A 22,404-nucleotide genomic window follows, 5' to 3' on the forward strand; every position below is an offset into this window, starting at 1 on the left:
ACATCACGCACACAATGTCACATTCACAATTTTTCCATCCGCGTTACAGTAAAAGAAAGAGACTGAAATCAAGTCTGATGAGTAAAACACCACACATTCCCCCTTTTCTCTCACACACATATAACAACACACATGCATCCAGAAACACACACAGCTCTGGATACACATTCGGCATGTGATGGTGTGCTGTCTTCACCAGTCTGTGAAAGTGACTGTAAGGCTGTCAGCAAGCTGTCACACACACAACATTTTCTGGGCTGCTGTGTGGGAGAGAATACGTATGTGATATGCACACACACACGTGCACGTACACACTCTCTGCCTTCCTAGGAAGGCGCAAAAAGAAATGAGAGGTTAGGTTTAGTTTTCTGCTGTTTTCCATGCTTTAACTGTAGCTACTCTAAACAGCTTTTCACCTCTGAGTTTCATGCAGTAGATAATCTTGTAGTCGTCAGGAATGAGCCAAGAAAATTCCACCTGCTTTTGTCTAAATGCGGCCTACAACAGGTGACATAAAATCCCTCGTTCTCTCTTTGAAGGCATCAGCGTTTTTGCTTTCATAGCTCTATGAATAATTTGCCATTTACTTTATATTTACAGCCTTTTCAGCTAACCTTCTTTAGTTGGTTCTCCAGCTTGATGCACTCCTCTTTCTTCTGCTCCAGGTTTATTTCCAAACTTTTCAGCCTGTTGTCCTTCTTGAGAGTCGAGGAGGCCAAAGAGGAAGCCTTCTCCTTGAGATCCAACACTGATGTCTGGGTGGAGGAAAAAACATTAGAGACAGCTCCTTAATAGTTATTACTTATTTAGCTTATTCTTCACACCCATTAGAAAACAACAATGGATTAATTAAATTTTTTTATTTTTTCCAACCTATAACAATAATGTTATATTTAGCAAAAATAATTATTATGAGGTAGGGAAAAAACATTTGTGTGCTTCTGATTATATTACAGAAAGAAATTCTTATTCATAATATGTGATATTAGACAAACAGATTTAAAGTGATAATAATCTGCAAGCCCTTCTTAAACCCTTCGGTCATGCACTCTGTTTGTCATTGCATTTCCTGTGACCTGTCTCTTTTCGCACTCTCAGGCTCAATCCGTCTGTCTGTGAAGTCTCTCTTTTTCTTTCTTTTCTTGGGATTTCCTCTTTTGGTAGGCGCAGTGAAACAGAAACCAATGAGACCAGAAGGAGAGACTGTCAGACATGTAATTTTACCCATGACTGACAATAACAACTCTAGACTCCGGATCATCATGTTTGACTGGGCTTTGGTCAAAGAAACCTTACTCTGATTATATTTAGGTACGCATATATACTCCTGTTGTCAGACAAACCCCACATCTGCCTTCAGCAGCAGAGAGAGGAATGCTTGTTTTCTCTGAGAGTTTCCCATGTATTTCTGAAATTATATTATAGGACTGTGACAGGTTTTATGACCCCACAATCACTAAAATTAGTTTAAGGAATACAGTACAGTCAGACAGGGTACAGAGAACTTTTTACAGTAACAAGTAGAAAACTGCCCTTTTAAAGGAACAGCCCGAGTTTGGTAACTTTACCTAATCAATTTCTTGTTGAAAAAGATCAATAGGAGTCTTCATATCAAGAATACAGTACCTCTATGCTAGCCAGCCTGTCATGGTCCTGGGTCATTTTGACCCAGTGTTCTTAGGTTTCTTATGTTTTTGTATTTTGTTCTTTATTCATTCCATGGTTCCTAGGTTGTTCAGTTTAGTTTACTAGATTTGCCGTCGTGTCTTTACCCCCAGGGTCCCCCTCCACGTGTCTGAGTCCCCATGCCTTGTTTCTCCTCCTTGTGTTTTATTTCACGCTTTCCCTGGTCCGCTATGTCTGTGTTCTCTTCCTCTCTGGTCTGCGTCTCTGTGTACTTCCTGTTTTACTTTGATAGTCTCCCGTCTGTGGACGCCATTGTTGTGTTTACTCCTGCCGTGTCTCGTTACGATTATCAGTGTCACCTGTGTTCCCCGTGTGCTCCCACTTCCCTCATTAACCATCTGCGTATTTATGTCCGCGTCTCCCTCAGTTCTGTGTTGTGTTGTCCCACATGACTGTGTGTCCTGCCGTGTGTTTCCTCGTGAGTCAGTTCCTTTAGGATCTCCCAGTTTAGTTTTATATTATTTTGTATCGCCTTTAACTTCTGTCAGCAATAAAGTATTTTGAGTTCAGTCCTGTTTCCCGTGAGTTTGCGTTTGGGTCCAATTCCTGCCTGCACACAGCCTAATTGTGACACAGCCGATATCATTCTACACATCCAAATGTGATTGCTTTACCCTGCTTACAATTCTTGCTCCCTCTGCAAGCAGCTTTGCAACCCACCTCAACCCCAGCTCCTCATTTTCATGCTGCATCTAACTTTATCAATGCCATGTCTGATCCCTTCACTGTTTTTGTACTGGAATATTCCCACCTTGTGTTTTCCATATATGCATAAGGAAATCTCATCAACCCATCATTGCAGATGGCTGCTCCTCCCTGAGTCTTGTTTTGCTATTGGTTTCTTCCCTTTAAAGGTTTTTTTCCTTCCTACTGTCGCCAAGTGCTTGCTTAAAGTGGGTCATTTGATTGTTGGGGTTTTCTCTGTATTATTGTAGCTATGTTACAATACACAGTGCCTTCAGGGGACTCCTGTTGTGATTCTGCATTAAATAAAACAGAACTGAAATTGAAGAAAATCCTTTACAACAGAAAACTGCATTTCTACATGTATTGCTCTCTAAATTTCAATTCAGAATCAACAATTAACTTGACATTCATTTCTCTGGACTGTGGGAGGAAGCCGAAGTACCGAGAGAAAACCCAGAAAGTTACAGGGAGAACATGCAAAGTCTACCCAGAAAGGCCCCAGTCGCTCACTGGATTAGAGCCTTATATGCCTTAGTGAAATAACTAAGGCACATAGTTAAATTTGCTCTTACTGCAAATCCTGCAGTAAACAATAGTTTAGTTTTGACGGTGTCCCTTCTGATAGTTGTGTTACTTCTTAATTTGCTTTCTTGCCTTTTGGCTTTAAAGCAGGACCGTCAGTTACACTGCGATAGGCTTTCATAACAGAAAATCTATGTTAAAATATTTATTTTCCTTAAAGTAGATCTTGCATGTCTGATGTATAAGCTTAATATAAAATATGTATAAATGTTATGCTTCAGACTCATGTCAAGCTGACATCACCTTGGAATAGTTTTGCTTAAATGATCTAGGTGGGTTTATAGAGCTCAAAATCGGCATAACAGGTCCCCTTCTAATCTCAACTTCATGAATTGGCTAATAGTAACTTTTATTCTGTTGTGCTGCAGGGTGAATAAAGAGAAAACAGAGTCTGAGAATGCTTTGTCATTCTCTGCATCTCTCTGTCTTTGCCTCTGCTGAGGTGTTTTGTACAAATCACAAAGGTCACAGGCAGAAAAATTCAGCTCTGATCATTGTTTCGTTTGGTTGTGGGCCTTGGATTTTGTTGTCAGAGAAACATGACTGTTTCATCGTTGTCCTTCAGCGAAAGAACTCTGGGAGGATTCAAGGTCTGCTCTACAGTGATAGATTAATCACATTTTCTTGACAGGAACACAGTGAGGAAGGAGAGAGAATGTGTTTTTTTGACTTTTAGCACAAATATGGACGTGTGTTTTTAAATTCCTGAGTGTGTCTTCTACCTCACGGTCAGCCAGTTCAGCCTGCAGCTGGGAGACTTTCTCCCTCAGCTCTTTCAGCTCCTTCTTGATGGTCTCCACTTCCTCCCCCTTTTCCCGCTCCTCCCTTTCCCGCTGCTCCTTCAACCGCTCGATGATTCGCTCCTGGAGTGAAAAGAGAGAAAGGGAGAGAGAAGGAAGGAGATTGGAGTGAAAGAAGGTAGTCGAGGTAGAAGAAGTGATGGAAAATAAGAGAGGAAAAAAAATCACCTGATACCCTCCAACAGTCATTCACAGTCACTCAATATCAAGTTTCTATACTAATAACAGTCATATTAAACTTTATGTACATGGCAGCTTTGACAGGATCTAACAGCCAACAGCGATTTTAGGCCCATAATATGTTTTGGCAGAAGATGTAAAATTCACAACCACTAAAATACAATAACCGATCTCTATAGCTTGAGAAGAACATAGCGGCCCGTTCAAGTCAAAGTACAAAAGTTCACACGTGCAAAAGCAGTGCAAAGAGTGTATACTGGGTCTGCAGTGTGTTTTATTAAAATATTATTATTATGGGTCCTCATTTGACTTGTACAAAATAAAAGCGGTGGCACTTTGGCTAAAGGTTAGTTTAAGGTTGACTTTAGAAGTAGTGTTAAATCTTACTGCAATAAATTCAATCTCTAACTCTCATCCTATATTATCAGGAGTTGAGCTATCAAACCTGGCACACAGATACATCTTGAATGTTCTTACGTACATCAGATACTATGATCTCACCATATTGCCTAACATTGACCTGTTGAATGAGATAACATGACCCTTTTTATCATTTATGCATCTGTAACACTATAAAAGCATTGCATTTTTATAATTTCACAACAACAGCATCTCATTGAAATCCTAAAAAGCTTGAATATTATCATGGTTTCTAAGCAGCCACTTGGATCTTAGATACACCTGCTCAACTGCTCATTAACACAAAAACTTAATCAGATAATCACATGGCAGCAACACAATATATTTAGATATACAGACATGGTCACAATTACCTGTTGAAATTCAAGCCAAGCATTAGAATGGGGAAGACATGTGATCTAAGTGACTTTGAATGTGGCATGGTTGTAGGTGCCAGACAGGCTAGTGTGTGTTTCAACACTTGTTAATCTATTGGGATTTTGCCACACAATTGTTATAGAAAATAGTATGAAAAAGAGAAAATATCCAGAGAGTGACATTTCTCTGGATAAAAATGCCGTTTTGATGCCTGGAGGTCAGAGGAGAATGGCCAGAATACCCCAAGCTTATGGGAAGGGAACAGATACTTATAAAACCACTTGTTACAACCAAGGTATGCAGAACAGCATGTCTAAATGTGCAACACGTCGACCCTTGAAGCAGATAAGCTACAGCACCAGCAGACCACAGTGGGTGCCTCTCCTGTCAGCTAACGGGCAACTGAGGCTATAGTTTGCATAGAAAAAAGAAGATTGGAAAAACAGTGCCTGGTCTGATGAGTCGCAATTTCTGCCACGACATTCGTATGGTTTCCTGAACATGACAATGAGTTCGCTGTACTCAAATAGCCTTCAGAGTCACATCACGGACATCCAGCTGACAAATCTCTGTGATCCTGGAATATTATTTTCGCCATATTGTAGCAATGCTATGAAGAATTAAGCAATTAAAGAATTAAATAGTTACTATATCATCACTCTTATATTTCTCTTCCATCTAATTCTCTACCACCTCTATTTTTTCATATTTTGCACCTTGCACTTTAATGGTTAAACTCAATAGTTTGTAAAGACAAACCAATGAGGGTCTTCCTTAGTCAAGACTTTAATTAATTAATTAATTCTGGGTTTATTGGTTTTCGTGAAGAATACCACTGTAACATCAACATTCTTCAAAATAATTATGATAACAGAATGAGGGATGCAAATATTTCAGTCATGGTTGTTTCTACCGTTTACAGAGACAAAAAATACAGAATATAGCTGCAAACACCATCAAACATGAGTAATATTGTGCATAAAACTCAAGCACTGGAAAGTTAAAATGCAACATAATTCATCTCAGAAGCAGAAGAAGAAACGAAAGCAGGGCAAGGAGATAAAAATGGATGCAGAAAGGAAGAAAGCTAAAAATGAAAGGCGCCAGCAGAATGAAAATGAGAGGAAAAAAGCTTGTGAAAGCCGTGCAAGTGAAGCAGGAGTCGTCGGCCACATCATCCTGCCAACACTCACACGTCTAACTGACACCCTCAATATTAGTCACTGGACAATTAATAGGCCTGTTTCCTGTGCGCGTGCAAATGCAAAGGAGATTGAGTTGGTAACATAATCGTGCATAACACCGCAAAAATATATTCTCATCAAACACTTTAAAGTGTTCTGCCGCTCTAAATGTCGCTGGTTAGATTCCCAGAATCAGGGTTAAATCCCCACTGAGAGCAGAGTCATAAAACAGTCGGCTCTGTGGCTAAAGTACCTGAATGTCCAAACCCAAAGAGTGACCAATGAACTACTTTGAGCCATGTGGCTGCACATTGGACAGTTCCTAATCTTTTATGAACACAAGCTCTGGATGATTTAATAATGAAACAGCCAGTGTGATTATTGGTCGATTTCCATTTATCCAGAGCCATCTGGTCATCCTGTGGGTGGTCTGCAGTTTTGCTCATCAAGATTTTATTAATGTAACCTTGCTCAAGAGTTAAACGGTCGGGTGAGCGTGTACGTGCATGTGTGTATACCTTCTCAGCCAGAGCCTCCTCCAGCGTTCCCAGTGCAGTGTCTGTGTTTGAGGTGTCTGTCTGCAGAGACTTGACTCTGTCTTTCAAGCCACTCAGCTGTTTTTCTTTGTCCCTCAGTTGATCCTGGAGGTTCTCTATCTGCAGAAAGAAAAGGAGAGAATAATTCTGTGGGGTTTTCAAGAATAATTTGCGCATTGACCACTCAGTGAGATTTTGTTGGCAGCTCTATTGGCTCTAAGACTCAGCCAAAGTGAAGTACTGTAGCAGGTGCTTTTAAGTCCACAAGAAACTGAACTTCTGCAGAAGAAATGCAAATATAGCAGCACATCTTAAACATGTGGACAAAGTGTGTGTATGTGTGTGTGCACATGTATCAATCTACATAAGCAACAACTTGAGCTTCAGGCAAGTCTGAGGCTCTTTGAGGGTTCAGGTTAAACTGCAGGGTGAAGGTTAGAATTACTGTAGGCTGGGGTTAGGGATAGTTTAGATGTGACTACACAGGGAAACCATTATGTAAATGAGGGTCCTCGCAAAGCTAGAAGTGCCAGCACATGTGAAGCTCTCTGTGTGAGAAAAAGGAAGGCGGGACAGAGAGTGATCACAGACAAAGATAAGAAGTTATGTCAACTTTGTGGTCTTCATTAAGAAATGGATGGAACAAAAGGTTGAACCATACAGAAATAACAGAATCAGGAGGAAAATAGAGCTTGAAAGCTTATGTAATGTCTTCATATGAGTGAACTTGGGTGGGATTATTGCACAATTTCAATCTCCCCCTCTTTATGCTTCTCTTGCCTTCCCCTTGCCAGAGAGAAAGTTAATCAAATGATTGGCAAACTCTCACAAAAAAAGACTGGAGTCAGATTGACATCACTGCAGGTGAGACACACACACACACACGCAGCACTACAAAAATTGCGAGCATGTGTGTGTGTGCTTGTGTGTTCATACAGTAAAACATTTCCAGCACCTCATTAATCAACTGTTGACCTGACAGGTTGACTGACACGTTCTCCACCTCCTCCTCCTCTCTGTCTCCTGTCTCACACATGCACATACACACATATGTGAACACACACTTGACATTGAGAGGCAGTGAGAGCCTTTGATCTGCATTTCCTGAACCTGACATACACACACACTCACTCACTGCTTCTCTCTTGTCCTATTTTAGTTCCCAAGTCATCTGTGATAATGACCCAATACAAAAACAATGATCAGCTATGTCACAATGTTCCTCACAGCAGAAATCATCTATGTACTATTAAAACACGAGGCGGAGGGCCACAAAACGGAAAGAAGGTATTTTTTGTGTTTTCACATGAAAAAAGGAGACCAAATTCATACTTTTTTCAGATGATATCAAGAAGGAATCAGCAGCATCTCTGCCTCCCTATCAGGCTCTGAACTGTTTTCCATTTGAAGATGGCAGAGGTCATCATTTATTAATCAAGAGGAACTCATTAGTATGCATCTAATGATTTTAAACACACTCTGTCTCTCTCCTCCCCCTCCCTGTCTTGCTTTATGTCTGTCTGCTTGATTGTCTGTATCAATTATCTGCACACAGTCTCCATTTCTGCATTTTTTTCTACAGGACACAAATGCTGCGACTGGGTGAGGGAGAAAATTAAGACGCAGAAAAGACACAAAAGACTGATGATGGAGGAATGCAACCTCACACTGGCTTCTCTGTAAGCTTTGCACTTACTGTGTTAGATGCAGTGGCCTAGATGACTGCAAGAATCCTCCTTTAGATATCCCCATTCAAAACCACTACAATAGCTGTTATGGTAGTTTGCTTAAATTGTCTTATTCCAAAAGTTCCACCAACATATCTGACAAGCACAAGAGTTTTTAGGATAGCAGGGTGAATGTGTGTGTCTGTATATGTGTGTGTGTAGACAGCCAAGACAAGGGGTCACTCTGGCCCATCCATCTAACTGACAGCATTACCGCAGAGATACTCACAAAAACTACATAGTGAAGACCAGGAAAAAGTATGCAGAAAACACCAGAGACTTCAGTTTTGCCTAAACGGCCTGTCTGTGTGCAGCTGTGTCTTTCTGCTCACCTGTCTGTCTGACTGTTTGTCTGTCAACGTCTGCTTGCATGCTACATGCTGTGTTAGAGCTCCATCTAGTGGTCATAGTATTAAATGTTGGCATATTCTCAGAACATCAATTTCTATCAGCATGAAAAGGAGTAAAGGTGTGTCTGCTTCAGCTCTAATGCATGTTATCCATTATCCAAAAAGTCTGAATATCGCAGTTTTCCTCTGGACACAAAGAGATGAAACTGACGATATTAGAGGTAATGGTGATGCTGGTTTATTTGGAAGTAAGCTAGTACTATGAGGGCAACATGACCAGAATCAGCTAAAAGAAAAAAAGTACACTGCCTATTGAGGCAGTGTACTTTAAATGTGTACTAAATTAAGGATAACACTCCATAAATGCTCACCCTGTAACATTTTAAACCATAACAGATGCAGTGCATTAACCCAGGACTCTACAATTACTGGTTAGCTCAGACCTAAAACAGGGATCACAAGGACTTCAACTTTGCTTTATGTGTCTATATTAATGGAGTGCATTTTGTGTGTTCTCACCTTCTTCTGTAGAACATTAACTTTGCGTTCCTTGACGTCCATCATGTCTTTGAGGTCAGTGATCTCTCCTTGCTGAGTGCTTTTCTCCTCCGTCAGCTCTGAGATCTGCTGACTCTTTTTAGAGAGGAGCGACTCCTTTTCCTCCAGTCGGAGACGCAAGGCATCCACCTGTGAACCCACAAGTAGGTACGCAAAAGTGCAAATAAACATTCACACACCAAATATCAACGGTGAAGAAGCAGAAAGGTTGTAATGAGGGTGTAGCTAAACCTCAGTCTGCAGTATGGCAGCTCTCTGTTCCTTGGCGGTTAGTGACTCTTTGAGTACATCCACATGTTGTTTGCTGTCAGAAAACTGATTGTTCAGAGTGTCCAGTTTGGTCCTGAGAGCCAACAGCTCGCTGTCCTTACGGCTCAGCTCTTGCTTGGCCTGTTCCATCTGAATAACACAAAATATAAAAGGGACAGACAGATAAAAAAGAGCGTGTAAAGGTGTGTACTGGAGAGGACGATATGCTTTCTAATATCATATATAAGCATTAAAATGTACTACAAGCTTTGCAAAGTAAGCACTCAGTCCTAATGTTAGTTTTAGCCATTACTCTGCAGAAGACCAACTGTAAAAGAAGAAACAGGTACAATAATAAGAAGTGCTCGCAGCTGACTGATAATGCTTTTAAGATACAAATCTTTTTTTAAATGCACAACTTTACTGCTTTATTCAGAGGGGAAAGAACTTGTTACGGAAGATTGCAGATATTTTATTAAGGCCTGCAGACACGTCTACCCTTTACGAGTAAAAAGAGATGATGGTTGCGGTGATGGAGAGAGGTACAAGACTGCTACCTCATCCACATAAAAAGTGAAAAACAAGAACAGACCGTGGTTTTAAACTCATCCCTCTTACAAAGGTTAGTGTGTCAGTTTATCTCCTAAAGCTGTGACTATGATCAAATATATCTTGACACAATGAGGACCTTAGAAGAAAAGAACGGCCATTTATTTTAGTTCTTCTCCTGAAAAGTAAACAAAAGTTAGACATACATGGAAGTCAGTGCAGTATTAATCTATTTTGCTCTTAGCTATACACTTCAACTAATGGGTCAGGGTCAATTCTTTCACCTGGCCAAAGCTCAGGAATCAAATACAGTAAACTGCCACATTTGGAGAAGTTGCGTATTACAATTTCACTCCTTTTAACATGAAATTCAGTTTGCAGGTGTTGTGATTAGGGGTGAATTTAACATGACACAGTACAAGAATGGACCCAAACCATACAGTAAATCAGTCATATAAAAGCAAAGCAAACCCAGGAGCAAAGTGGTCTAAACTACAAATGGACTGAAACCTCATGCAAGGACAAAGAGAAGTGTGTTAGTGATACAGACACTGCAGCACAGCACAACTGGACTCTGCTGGAATTCTGTAGCCGTATCGATCAGACTGCTGCGTACGACTATTACTATCAAAAGCCACTGATCTCACACACAAAGAGAACTGAAATTCCTGAGCTGTTTATAGAGACTAACTTTGTCAGCTCACCAAAAGAATAGAAAATGCTTTCTCCTGGTGTATTTAGCAAAGTGTAGAAAACACATTTGCTAACCCAGGTTTTGAAGAATGGCTCAATTCATTTTAGACTGGCTTTAAACTTAACCTCTGTAATTCCTCATGTCTTGAACTGGTTCAAAACAGTTATAGGATGCAGATATATGCAAAATGGACCATGTTAATGGCAATATGATGAAATAACTACATGAGAAAAATAAGTACACCTCATGAGTGGATATTGTTTGAACGGTCCACGATGCTCTCTGCAGCTGGTGTGCATAGTTTTGACATTTGAATGTTATAGTTGCTTACTGCTGTCTGAACACACAGCATGCTACCGGGAATCTATTGGAAATCTACTAGAACTACGTTAGCCAGTCAAAGAAAGAAAGAAAGAAAGAAAGAAAGAAAGAAAGAAAGAAAGAAAGGATGCGCAAACAGACACAGAGGTGTGTCTCTTACTGCCGACACCTCCTGCTGAAGCTCATTGGCTCGTTGCCTTAGTTCCTCCTTCTCTGACTCGCTGTGAGTTAGCTCTTCCTTCAGCTGCTCAACCTGGCAGGAGAGGAGGGCATCAACATGGGTGCTTCCCATTAGCCAAGCTTTGCTTCTTGCTTCCCTTACTTGTGTTTCTTCCTTGCCTCTAACCTGCTTCCAATAAGTCAGAGGTGTGAGGGCAGCAACAGCCTGCAGTTTATCTTATCATTACTAGTATTAACATAAGTAACTTTACAGCCTCTGCAGGTACCTCCGTTCCTGTTGTGTGCGTTTTGCCTACAGTATTATAAATAATACCGTGTTATACTGAACTGTTTCCACAACAGCCTGCCTGCTCCTTTTACTGCCCCATCAGATCAGCTGACCACTAGATAAGCACATGTTGACCGAAAGCTTTTGCTGGGAGCATCTGCTCTTCCAGCTTAGATTCCAAAAAATGCATTAAAAGGATTAAAAACTCCAGATAATGGTGTTTCTTGAATCAATTTTGGAGTGAGTGGCAGAGCTTTGAAGAAGGGCAAACATCTAATTAGCAAAATGGAGAGCACACCGGGCCATAACAAGTATGTTGCCACAGTTGCATCTGGCATGCTTAAATAATGTATATAACCCCTACATTGTTTTACAGTACTCTGTCCTTTGAAGACTTCTTACTGGAGCATTTCTGAACATGTGAAGAAGCGTGCATTATCTTTATTTTGATTAACAAATGAAATGGCTCTTTGTTGCTATTATTAAAAGCTCTGATTGAGGAGAGCTTTACACCTTCGATTAAATACACGTTAAAGCTAATAATGTCCAAAACAAGAATGCATCTAGTGTATTACCACAGATATGCATGCCAACAGCAATGAAATCCGACTATAAAAAGGTACACCATGTAAATTACTTCCTTCCAGTTTTGAGACACAAATCCACTACAGAGAAAAACAAGAATATATCAGCTCGCGCACACAAAAAGTCTGCTGAATTTCCAAACTGGATCGCCTCCCCACACGACAGACGTATACGGAGTTTCCGTTTTAATGAGCACGGCTCCCAGACACTTTTTATTCCTGACAGTGAAGTTGTATCCGTCAAGGTAGTGAGTGTGAAAAAGCAAATTTATTCTCAGCTAAGCAAGAAAATCCAGATATTGTTCAAAACACAAAGGGAAAAAATGGTGAGACAAGCAAATACAACCAGACAGGCAATAATGGAGCAAAAACACTTTTTTTTATAGTCTCCAGCACATTGACTAAAATTTGACAAGATAGAGCAGTGTAGCCCTTTTAAATCATACTGGGACTTAAAAGGAAGTAAATACACAAGGTCAAACAAATCCTACATGCTAACTATTCTATTTAGAGTCCTTTGATAGATATAAGGATATATTCTTATTATTGTTTATATGTTTATTTGATGCTTTGCCTTCACTGCTGCAACCTTGTTGCTGACAGAACCACTGCCATGTTTGAGAGATGAAACGGTTTCGTATTTCCCTAAATTATTATAATGTTTGTATCATTTTTTAAAGATTTTAAAGTTTGAATATTTCTGACTTACGTTTGAAAAGTGTGTCAATTTAAATGTAATTTAATCTCACTTGAGGCAGTAAAGAACTGAATGAATGTCTGTACGAGGTTTGGCTGTTAGTTTGAGATATCAGTCTATATAAATCTTTGTGAAGCTCTTTTAGTTCCTATGACTTCCAGGGAATTCCTGTGTTGTGAGACTTTATCAGCTGTTTGAGCCCCACTGCTACCTTTCAGACTTGCACGGTGGCCTCATTACTCTATTTACAGGCAATTTGTCCTCAAACTTAACAACTATTCTCAACTCTTAATCAGTTTAATGCTGTATCTATTATTATGTTTCAGTTACTGTCTGGACTGTATGTGTTTGTACATTTATCACCTTGTTCTTCATGAACTTGGAGTGGGATCTGTAGACCTCCATCTGTTTGATCTCCTCCTCCCTCTCTTCACTGCTCAGAGCGCCATTGGATTTCAGCATCATCACCTCCTCTTCCAGCTCTCTCATGCCACGCTCCAACGAGCTGATTTTTGCATCCTGACAGGAGACAAACACATCTAACTAATCAGACCATAAACAAATATACGGTGATAATAAAATGGGGTGAAATAGGAGCACAGGTGGAAATGCAATTAAAGGAAGTCTACGTGAAAATAATGTAAATGTAACTATTGTTGAATGCTTAAAGACTTTATCTAATAATCCATTATGTTTTTAAAATACTTGAATCTGTATCTCAATAATAATCAGTGAAGCCCAACAGACATAGCAGTTGGCCAACTTTATCTTGTCAATATTAACTGCAAAGACAGAAAGACTTTCAACAGAACGTAACAAAAAAGATGCTTTAGGTATGTTTTTCCAGCAGGTAGTAGAACGCATTTAGAGGTCAGAAACACTAATGTCCAGTTCATGCTGTGTGTTGGATAAACCTCCGACTGAGAGTCTGAAAAATTATTTGTTTTCTTCTTTTGAGTCTAAAATGTTATCCAATGCAACAAATATATTAATATGGGATATTTAAAGTCTTGTTTAGTGAAACTGCACTTCATGGTGTATTTGTGTCTATTCTTTACCTTATTTTCCATCATATTTACCCAGCAACCACATGTACACTCATTAAACTTTTCATTAACACTATTAATAATCAGCAAATAATACAGCAGCAACTCAGTGCATTTAGACATTGATGAAGACCAGTGATAGTCCCAAGTATTTGGACTGTGTAATTCATTCATGCTCTAGCAATCCTATGTCATTAATAGCTATAATATCCACATAATATGCACATTAAATACAGCACTACAGAATTAGCAGCATTTCAGATCATTTTTTTTAACAATTTGTATTGTTGGGGTCAAAATAATCCTCTATAAATGTAGACATAAATTTAAATCCCTGTATATAGATATATACAAACACATTTCTAAATTACATTAGCATTTGTTTACCTTCATTTCGATGACTGTCTGCAGGGCCTTGGTCTTTGTTGATTCTGGAGCTGCTTCGTATCTCCTGTGCAGCTCCTGAGAGGCACAAACAGCACGATCAGCAGATGACAGAGAGGGAGACACAGCGGGATGGAGCGAGGGATGGGGCAAGAGAGGAGAAGGTCGAGGGCCAGGAGGCGAGACGAGAGCAACTGATGGGAAGGGATGGAGTGAAGGCTGAACCGTTGGTGTAGGACGAGGAGCAGGTGCAGGAAAGGATGGCGAGTGCTGGAGGGACGGATGAGCGGAAGGGTGGACAGAAGAGGCAACAAAGAAAGAGGGAAAGTGGGGAGGACAAGAGGAGGGGGTGGCAACCGGATGGTTGTAGTGCCGGTGAGAAGGAGGGGAAGGGACAGGGAAGGAGGGAGACGAACGCAAAAGGTGATGCCGTGATGGGGAGAAAGCAGGAGAGGGCTGGAAAGGGGGTGACACATGGAAAGGAGGGGGAATAGGGATCGAGGGAGAAACAGGAAAGGAGAGAGATTCAGCTAGAGGTTTCCCTCTAGGAGAAGCACTGGCTTTTAGCCTCCTTGGATCAATCCGGCCATCCCACATCATTTGAACTACTTGAAACAGCACTAACGACGCTAACTGTGTTTAGCCTGTGTTTAGATTTTAATGATCAAATCTGACAGCCTGGAATTGTGTTAATTCAATGAATTAGTTCCCAAGCTTCAGTATCCATGGATTAAGAAAAATATAAAATGGTTTAAAAGTCCAAATTAACCCAAAGTCCAGAGTGTTTTTTCTCTAAAATCATCAAAATTCTCAAAAACATGCTATCTCACTACTCCAATTTACTAAGAAAAATGCAGTAAAATGTCTAGCAGCTGTTACTTCATCACTAGTCTTCTAGTCAAATGAAGTGAGACGAAAGTAGGGGGAGTGCAGTTGGAAGGGCACAAATAGAGAAAGAAAGAGCAAAGGAGGGAGTGAAAGCAAAGGGGAGGACACGGCTGTGTATGCATCACTGCTTTTCTTTGAAGGACACACACAAAGAGAGCTAATGCATAAGCCAGAAAGCATAAAAACATGTGAGTGAAAGGGATAGTAGGAGGCCATTGCTAGAGGCGATGACAAGGATGGTACAGATGCCCACACACACACACACTCACACACACACACTGTGGTATTCACTGAAAAAGTACTGATACAGCAATTGCAAAAACAAGAACGTAATTACAGCTTTAATTATGAAATGTCAGAAAACATAACTGTAAAATTTAACCACTGCTGAAAAATTGCCTCCATCGTTATTTACTTTAGAGATTACAGCACCCTCATCTTAACCTAACACCTCTTTTCTGGGTCATTTAGAGGAGTTGTAGCTTAACTGACTGTCAAACCTGTGTACGAGGTCTTTGCATGCACAAGTCACCTGACATCACTCGTGTTATATAATTATTTTTTCCATTTCGAAGGTATTTTTTGTTGCTTTAATTATATAAAAGTACATTGGCACACGAGGACTCGTTTCTTAATAGCCAATGCTGCCTAAATACTGCCTGTCATATTACGGCATTGCAATTAAATTTTCTGCTGCTCATTCCTGTGCAATATCCCATCTGCCCTCCCGTCATATTTCTTTTCAAGATTTTCTTATTTAATCACTAGTGTACATATATTTATATTTATAGATACATATATATTTAGTCATCTTTTCTCTTTTACCACGTCTCTCTAATATTTTGCTCTTTACTATTTTTCTATTTCTTTATTATTTTATTTTATTTTATTATATTTTATTATATTTTCTTCTACTGTACCATGCTGCTGAGTGACTGCTGCTCGTCAAACACATTTCATTGCAATGTTGACCCTATGGTAACTTGCATATGACCAGTGTTGGTCAAGTTACTTGAAAAAAGTAATCAGTAACTAATTACCGATTACTCCCCCCAAAAAGTAATCCCGTTACTTTACTAATTACTTATTTTCAAAAGTAATTAATTACTTAGTTACTTAGTTACCTAGTTACATTTTAAAAACACGATTTACAACCTGAATAGGTGATAAAGCGATAGATCTTTCAGCCCAATTCTACTTTTCTGCATAATCCATCATACAAAATGTAATCAAATGGAAAAGTCTCTTTTTAAAACTTGTTTTATTAGTTTTAACTTTATGCATCAAGCAAAAATTTTATTATATGCAACATTCTCTGACTGGAAGAAATTTGTTTAACATTTAAACCTATTTTCTGCACATTCCAGCACATAAAATATATTTTTTGTGTGTGTTTACACTCACTCTTTCAAATAGATGCAAGTAAAACACAGAAGAAAATAAATAAAATCAAAGACTAGCGGTTCTGTTGCTCTATTTTCACCTGTAAACCAGGAGTGGCATAGGCGGAGGTTTACCCTGGTGCAGGTGTGCCGCAGCGGTCAGTGGAAGAATCCGCGAGTTTCTCTGTGAGTTTCCCATTACGTCATAGCGCACTCGGTGTGTTTAGGGGGGTTTCGCTTTAAAAAGAAGTTTTCTTCCCACGCACAACGGACACTAATGTTTTTGTCACTTTTTATGGAATCAAACTCAAAGTAAGGTTAGTACTTCCACGCTTTAAACGCTGCACGCTCATACTCTCTCCCGCACTCGATATATGATGCACTGTTGATCTGCACACAGCTGTTGTCACGAACGTCGCACTCGCTTACGTCACTGTCATGAGACATTCTTGCAAAAAAAATCACGGTTTTAGTAACGCAGTAACGCAGCGTTCCTACGGGAAAGTAACGGTAATCTAATTACCGTTTTTGCAACAGTAATCCCTTACTTTACTCGTTACCTGAAAAAAGTAATCACATTACAGTTACTGCCCATCTCTGCATATGACAAATAAAACTGAAACTGAACTGAAACTTAAATTTATCACACCAAACAATCAGCTAATTATTGAATTATATGCCATCTTTTCTCATCTTAAAGCCTGAACCATGAAATAATTGCCAGGGTTACATTAAAGCTACACTTTTTAAAGTGTGCTGGCTACAGCAGTAATTTTTATCAATAGCTAAAACTAATTTAAAAACAAAAAACAGATAAATAAATGGCATATATAATGACAACACATTATCTTTTGCACAGTTATATCCCCCCAAGTACCAGACATGGATATCTCTTTCCCTTTTCCTTTTACTCAAAAAACCAGCCTGGTAAAACAGCCATGGCCATTAGTTTGCTGAAAAAAGTCACTGAAAATTTTGCACAAAATGGTCAACTTTTGTGTCTCAGACTTGGACCCCAGCAGTTCTAGTCCAACACTACACCTGTTGAGCCAATAAACAAAAATCTAGTGCACACTACGTCACATTTAATATGGATATATGCAAATGGCATAAACAAATTTTGAGAAAAATTCCTAAACCCTTTGACATTCAGTAACCATGAAGGGAAGATCTTTCTGTGTCCTAAAAAGAGCACTTTAAAATTAGTTCATGTTTTCAAAAGTCTGAACAAAAGGAAGGAAGGGAGGAATATTTTTAGGTTCTATATTTGGTGATTTTGCTGATTAATTACTTTATGTGATTAAGTGGCATTTTACAATCAAGAATCCAGGAGGTTAGATTAAAAGGCTGCATGTACTTTAAGCAGAGGATTATTTAATAACTGCACAGCAGCATCCCCATGAGGGACATTGTTGAAGGGTATGAAAATTGTGCTGCAGGACATTACAGTCTAGTTTGTTAATTAGCAAAATGAACAATATCCCGAAAGGAAGTGTCAGCACAGAATCAGGAAGTTAGCAAGACTTGCTCAATAGAAATTTGCATTATTTAGCACTGTAACATTCACTAAACTCTATAATGAATCTTTACTTCAGATACTGCAAAATGTTTTTCTCATTCTCTCGGTTGGTTCCAGCTTTGTATTTAACATCTTCGAAACAAAAACTCTGTCCAGTGTACTGATGCAGTGAGATGAAAAATCAGCCAGAAAATATGCAGAGACTCCCAGTTGTTCTTTCTTATGGTCTTATCATTTGCTGTGATTCATTTACTGAAGTATGACTTTATATCACCCCTCTAACATTATGCTGCATTTGTGCATTTGTCACCCTGGCTAATGCATTAGTATACTGATATGTTTTTGTTGTGCATTTTTTTGTTCATGTTTTAGCTGACTTCTATATTTTGATTATTTGTATGTTTCCATGTTTTTACCACCTGTTTGCTTATATGTTGCCTTTCATATGTTGTTTTTTTATTGTTTTACTGTTTATATTTTCTTTTATTGTTCTATCCATCCAACCATTGTCTTCAGCTAATCCTTATCAGAGTCATGGGAGAATGGCCTATCCCAACTACCATAGGGCAAGAGGGAGGTTACACCCTGGATGGGTCACCAATCTGAGTCCTCTGTGTTGCAGGACTAACAGAGAGACAGACAGCCATTCACAGTCACACACCTATGTGCAATTTAGAATCACCTAAACAGAATTTTATTGTTATTTATTGTTATCATTTATACTGACAATTGGTGGTTTGCATTTTTGCAAGTTTCTCCTGTTTTTTTGTTTTAATTTACCTTATGAGCATTCTGCCTTTGTTCACCCGTTGAAGCATGTGCAATCTCTGTCTTTAAAGGTGCTACATAAATCAAGTTGATATAACTATTATTATTACTATTGTCAGATATGAACAAGTGCAAATCTGTAATGTCAGAAAAAGCAGAATTTTGTGGATCACAGATCTCTTAATCTTCAAGAAGACATATAGGTCAGTCAAAATATTTGTGAATTATTCCTGAAAATGCAGCTTAAAAGATGCACAAGAGTATATTTTGACTATTTGCCACACTGAAATTGGCAGTATGTGCTGGAAGGATGGATGTAGTACACTGACAGCATTTTGCCACTAGGGGGGGCTTTTGTATTAAGAAAGTGAATGTAACATTAAACCAGCAGAAGGAGAGAAAAAAGAAACGTGAGTGGAGAAACTGGGATAAAGTGTACACTTAAGACTGGAAGAAGCCAAGGGCTTTGCCTGGATATGATACACTCTGATGTGAACACATTCACATCTGGATATGCACAAAGACTCTCCCCTGCACACATGGTAATACTTGATTGCATATTGTTTCTTCTTTGCCAGTGACACACATACACATACACAAACACACACACGCACCTCTCTGAGTTGTAGCATCTCCTTGTCTTTTTGCTCAAGCAGACCCTCCAATTGGTGGATGGTCATCTCAGCATCGGCGAGTCGCCTCGTTCGCTCATGATCCTCCTCGGTTGCCCGAGATGACAGGCCTTTACTCTGCAACATTTCCAGTAACTTCTTGATTGACTCGTCCCTGTAAACAAGAAAACAAGGAAGTTAATAGCATGCTTTAGACAAGGTCACTGAAATCATACCTTAACAAATTACATTTAAACTGTCTTTTTTTAATCTTTACCTGGCAGTTAGTGTGTGTTTCTGTGTGTCTATCCTCAACTCCATTTCTTCAACAGTCTTCCTCAGGAGGAAGAGCTCTTTGGCTTGCCTCTCATACTCGGCATGGAGGCGCAAGAAGTTCTCCTCTGTCATTTCTTGAGGGGAAATGGGCTGGCTTCCGAGGCCGGAGTAATCGGATTGGAAGAGCTGGTTGAGATCGCGCTGGATTCTGAGCTCATCTTGCAAAGCCTGGATGGTGCATTGAAGATGCTGGTGGGAGGGAAACAGGGATGTTCAGCTTACGAATGAAAGAGTGAGCGATTACTATAATGGATATTCCAGACCGTGCAATGTCCATCATAGCAACTGTCTAATGTCACCTATAATCCTTTACACCTATTGCTAGTCACTTCGCTTGCTCAGTCCAAAGTTGAGATAAGTTTAACTTGGTACCTGCTTTCTTAGCTTCACTAATGGTAATTTTATAAGTCATTGCTACAAGTTGCTAAATTTTCTATACCGTCCCTTCCTTTTGTGCATCTTTGTATGTAAGTGTCACACGTCTTGGTCAGCTTACTTCACCAACTCACTCTGTCTCTATAATCTCACTGTACACCAGAATACCAATAAGCACATCTATACAGTAACCTTTGGAACAGGGATTTCTTTAACACCACACAGTGTAAAACAATCCACAACAACGCAGGTCCTTTTCCTCCAGATCTCCCAATGGCTCTTGGTTCACTGTGTGCCAAATGGTGTGTGTGGTAATTTGAGGTTACTGGGACATCTGCTGCTGTAACACTGATTTTTTTATCAGCAGCTCAGTGTTGTTTTTCCACCTCCTTTTTAAGAAGTCTGACCTCATGCCTTAAACATGCTGGAAGGGATTATACAGTATCTCCAGGGTGACCCAGGAGCTCTTGGGGCTCACCAGTGCAAAGCAAAGACCTTTGGCCTGCTGTGCTCATCCTGTTGTCATTGCAAGTCTGATAAGGATAAAAAAAATGCAACAGAGCAGGCAGTTTTAACCAGACTGTGGACCTTTGCTGTTTGCTAAAGTTTTTAGTTGTTTGCGTCAAGATCGTCAGCAGGAATACACCAATCAGAAATGCACAAGCAGTAGTCCTATAGTAAAATGTTGCTTCGTGTTTTGTTTAACTCAATGTAATCAGTGAGGGATTAGGAATTAAAAGGTAAAGAAAAGCTGAATTAATGAATCCCTAATGGGATTGCTCATTTTTAAAGGCATATTACAAGTTTTCTAAACTGTTAATAAAACAACCCAAAAATATAATTCTCTGAACTGGAACTGAAATGCACCATTCCTTGTGCAGTTAAATAACTTAATAAATATATTAAATAATCACATCATTTTCACACTTACTGCAAAACTCTAAACTCAGTTAAAAAGATTTTGCACAGTGATTTCATTTCTTAAACACAACTACCTCACACTATTCCTTCTTACTTGTGATGTCACTTACCAATTATGTGCCTGTGCACAGTCAGCAAGGTGAGATAAGAATCTATAACAAGAATGGCTGGAAATAATCTGAGAAGCAGAGGAGCTAACATTTGAGCCGCGGTGACAGGCTGTGTTCCTGTTCTTGGAATGGCGATGGATGACATATTGTGATTGTGGTGTGGCTCCATAGTGTAGTGGTTTACAGCCCTGAGAGGAGACATGAATCCCTTTGGGGTTGTGTCAGGAAGGGCATCTGGTTTAAAAATCTGCCAAATAAAAGATGCAGAGCTACTGGCTGTGAAAACCCCTCGTGAATAAAGGAGCAGCTGAAAGTAGCTTCTTCTTACTCATAGCAGAAGCTACTTTCACATCTTTCTCATGCAACATTCTGTAATGTTTACAGCATTCATTGAATTCTTTATGCAAAATTATTTTGTGTGAGAAAAATGTCAAAACAAACACATTCATTCATTCACAATAATAGACATGGATGGGTCTTATGAGCCCTAAAATGCATGTGAAACCTGAATATGGAATATTTCATTTTATATTTTTCCATGAGTATGAGTAAAGCAGGACAAATAATAAAACCCAGTCTCAGCAGATTTACCACAGTCTTGAATATTTTGTGTATCCTGCGTGCATGTGTATGTTATTTTTGTAGAATTGCAAGATTAGATTGCAAGATTGTCGCGTCTAAGGGAGCACTGAGCTGAGAGGGAAAGCTTTCAATTTACCAGTTCATATGTGTCCCAAGCCTGTCTTGTGGTTATTAAATCTAAAAATGACTGCAAAAAATCAGGTTGTGAATATCAGCAGAGCTTCCTCTGTAGGATGGCTGTGCTCAGCCTTAGAGATGCGATGAGGTGGAGCTCGGACATCCAGAGAGATGTCTGAATGCCCACTGCTCCTACATGTCAAAAGGAGCATTTGAGGTGATTCAGGTCTCTTGACAAGGACGTTTACTGGTCACCTTCCTTTGGTAGTCTTCCAGGTGCACTTAGCTGGGAGAAGACACAACCTGCAGATTATACTGATTATCTCTGGAAATAATTCAGGATCCCCTAGGAGAAACTGGAAAGTGTGGCTGGGTAGAAGGGCAGGTAGAATAACCTGCTAAGCCTGCTGTCACAGCAACCCAACTGATAAGGAGAACAAGAGGGATAGGTGGATGGATGGATGGATATGTGTGTGTGTGAGCGTTTTTTCTGTGGTGCTGTTTTTACATTTTTCTGGTATTTTGTGTAATGAATGCTCAGTAGTTTATTGCTTTTACAGGCTGTGTGTGATCCTTTGAGGATAAATCAACCAAGTTATAATTTGATTGTTAAGTTTTACCAAAAGAGTCCAATGTTTTGCAGATGTACTCTGAAAATTGTGTGTTTACAGTTTTCGGAGGAGCATAGAAGGTTTGAAAAAGTGTATCTTAGAAACAGAGAAGAGGCTTCTAGCAACACTTCACCTTCTTCAAAGA

At 39.5% G+C, this 22,404-nt stretch overlaps 1 protein-coding gene across 5 annotated transcripts in view; it reads right to left on the minus strand.

Moving 5' to 3' along the window:
* Positions 1 to 22,404, minus strand: part of LOC308400053 (ELKS/Rab6-interacting/CAST family member 1-like) — a 148,822-nt gene that overhangs the window by 95,929 nt on the left and 30,489 nt on the right. For 2 of the 5 annotated variants that reach the window (XM_080887529.1, XM_080887532.1), the window contains exons 5-14: positions 19,485 to 19,732; positions 19,211 to 19,382; positions 14,043 to 14,117; positions 12,973 to 13,128; positions 11,041 to 11,133; positions 9,299 to 9,466; positions 9,029 to 9,196; positions 6,415 to 6,552; positions 3,678 to 3,818; positions 615 to 755 (exon numbers count right to left, since the gene is read on the minus strand). In XM_080887529.1, coding sequence (XP_080743655.1) covers positions 615 to 755; positions 3,678 to 3,818; positions 6,415 to 6,552; positions 9,029 to 9,196; positions 9,299 to 9,466; positions 11,041 to 11,133; positions 12,973 to 13,128; positions 14,043 to 14,117; positions 19,211 to 19,382; positions 19,485 to 19,732 — 1,500 coding nt within the window. The remainder of the gene's footprint in view (positions 1 to 614; positions 756 to 3,677; positions 3,819 to 6,414; positions 6,553 to 9,028; positions 9,197 to 9,298; positions 9,467 to 11,040; positions 11,134 to 12,972; positions 13,129 to 14,042; positions 14,118 to 19,210; positions 19,383 to 19,484; positions 19,733 to 22,404) is intronic. The other 3 variants (XM_080887531.1, XM_080887533.1, XM_080887530.1) reach the window with 2 other exon arrangements.

This window comes from Rhamphochromis sp. 'chilingali' (genome assembly GCF_963969265.1).
Source record: "Rhamphochromis sp. 'chilingali' genome assembly, chromosome: 7".
In the NCBI taxonomy this organism is placed as follows: domain Eukaryota; kingdom Metazoa; phylum Chordata; class Actinopteri; order Cichliformes; family Cichlidae; genus Rhamphochromis; species Rhamphochromis sp. 'chilingali'.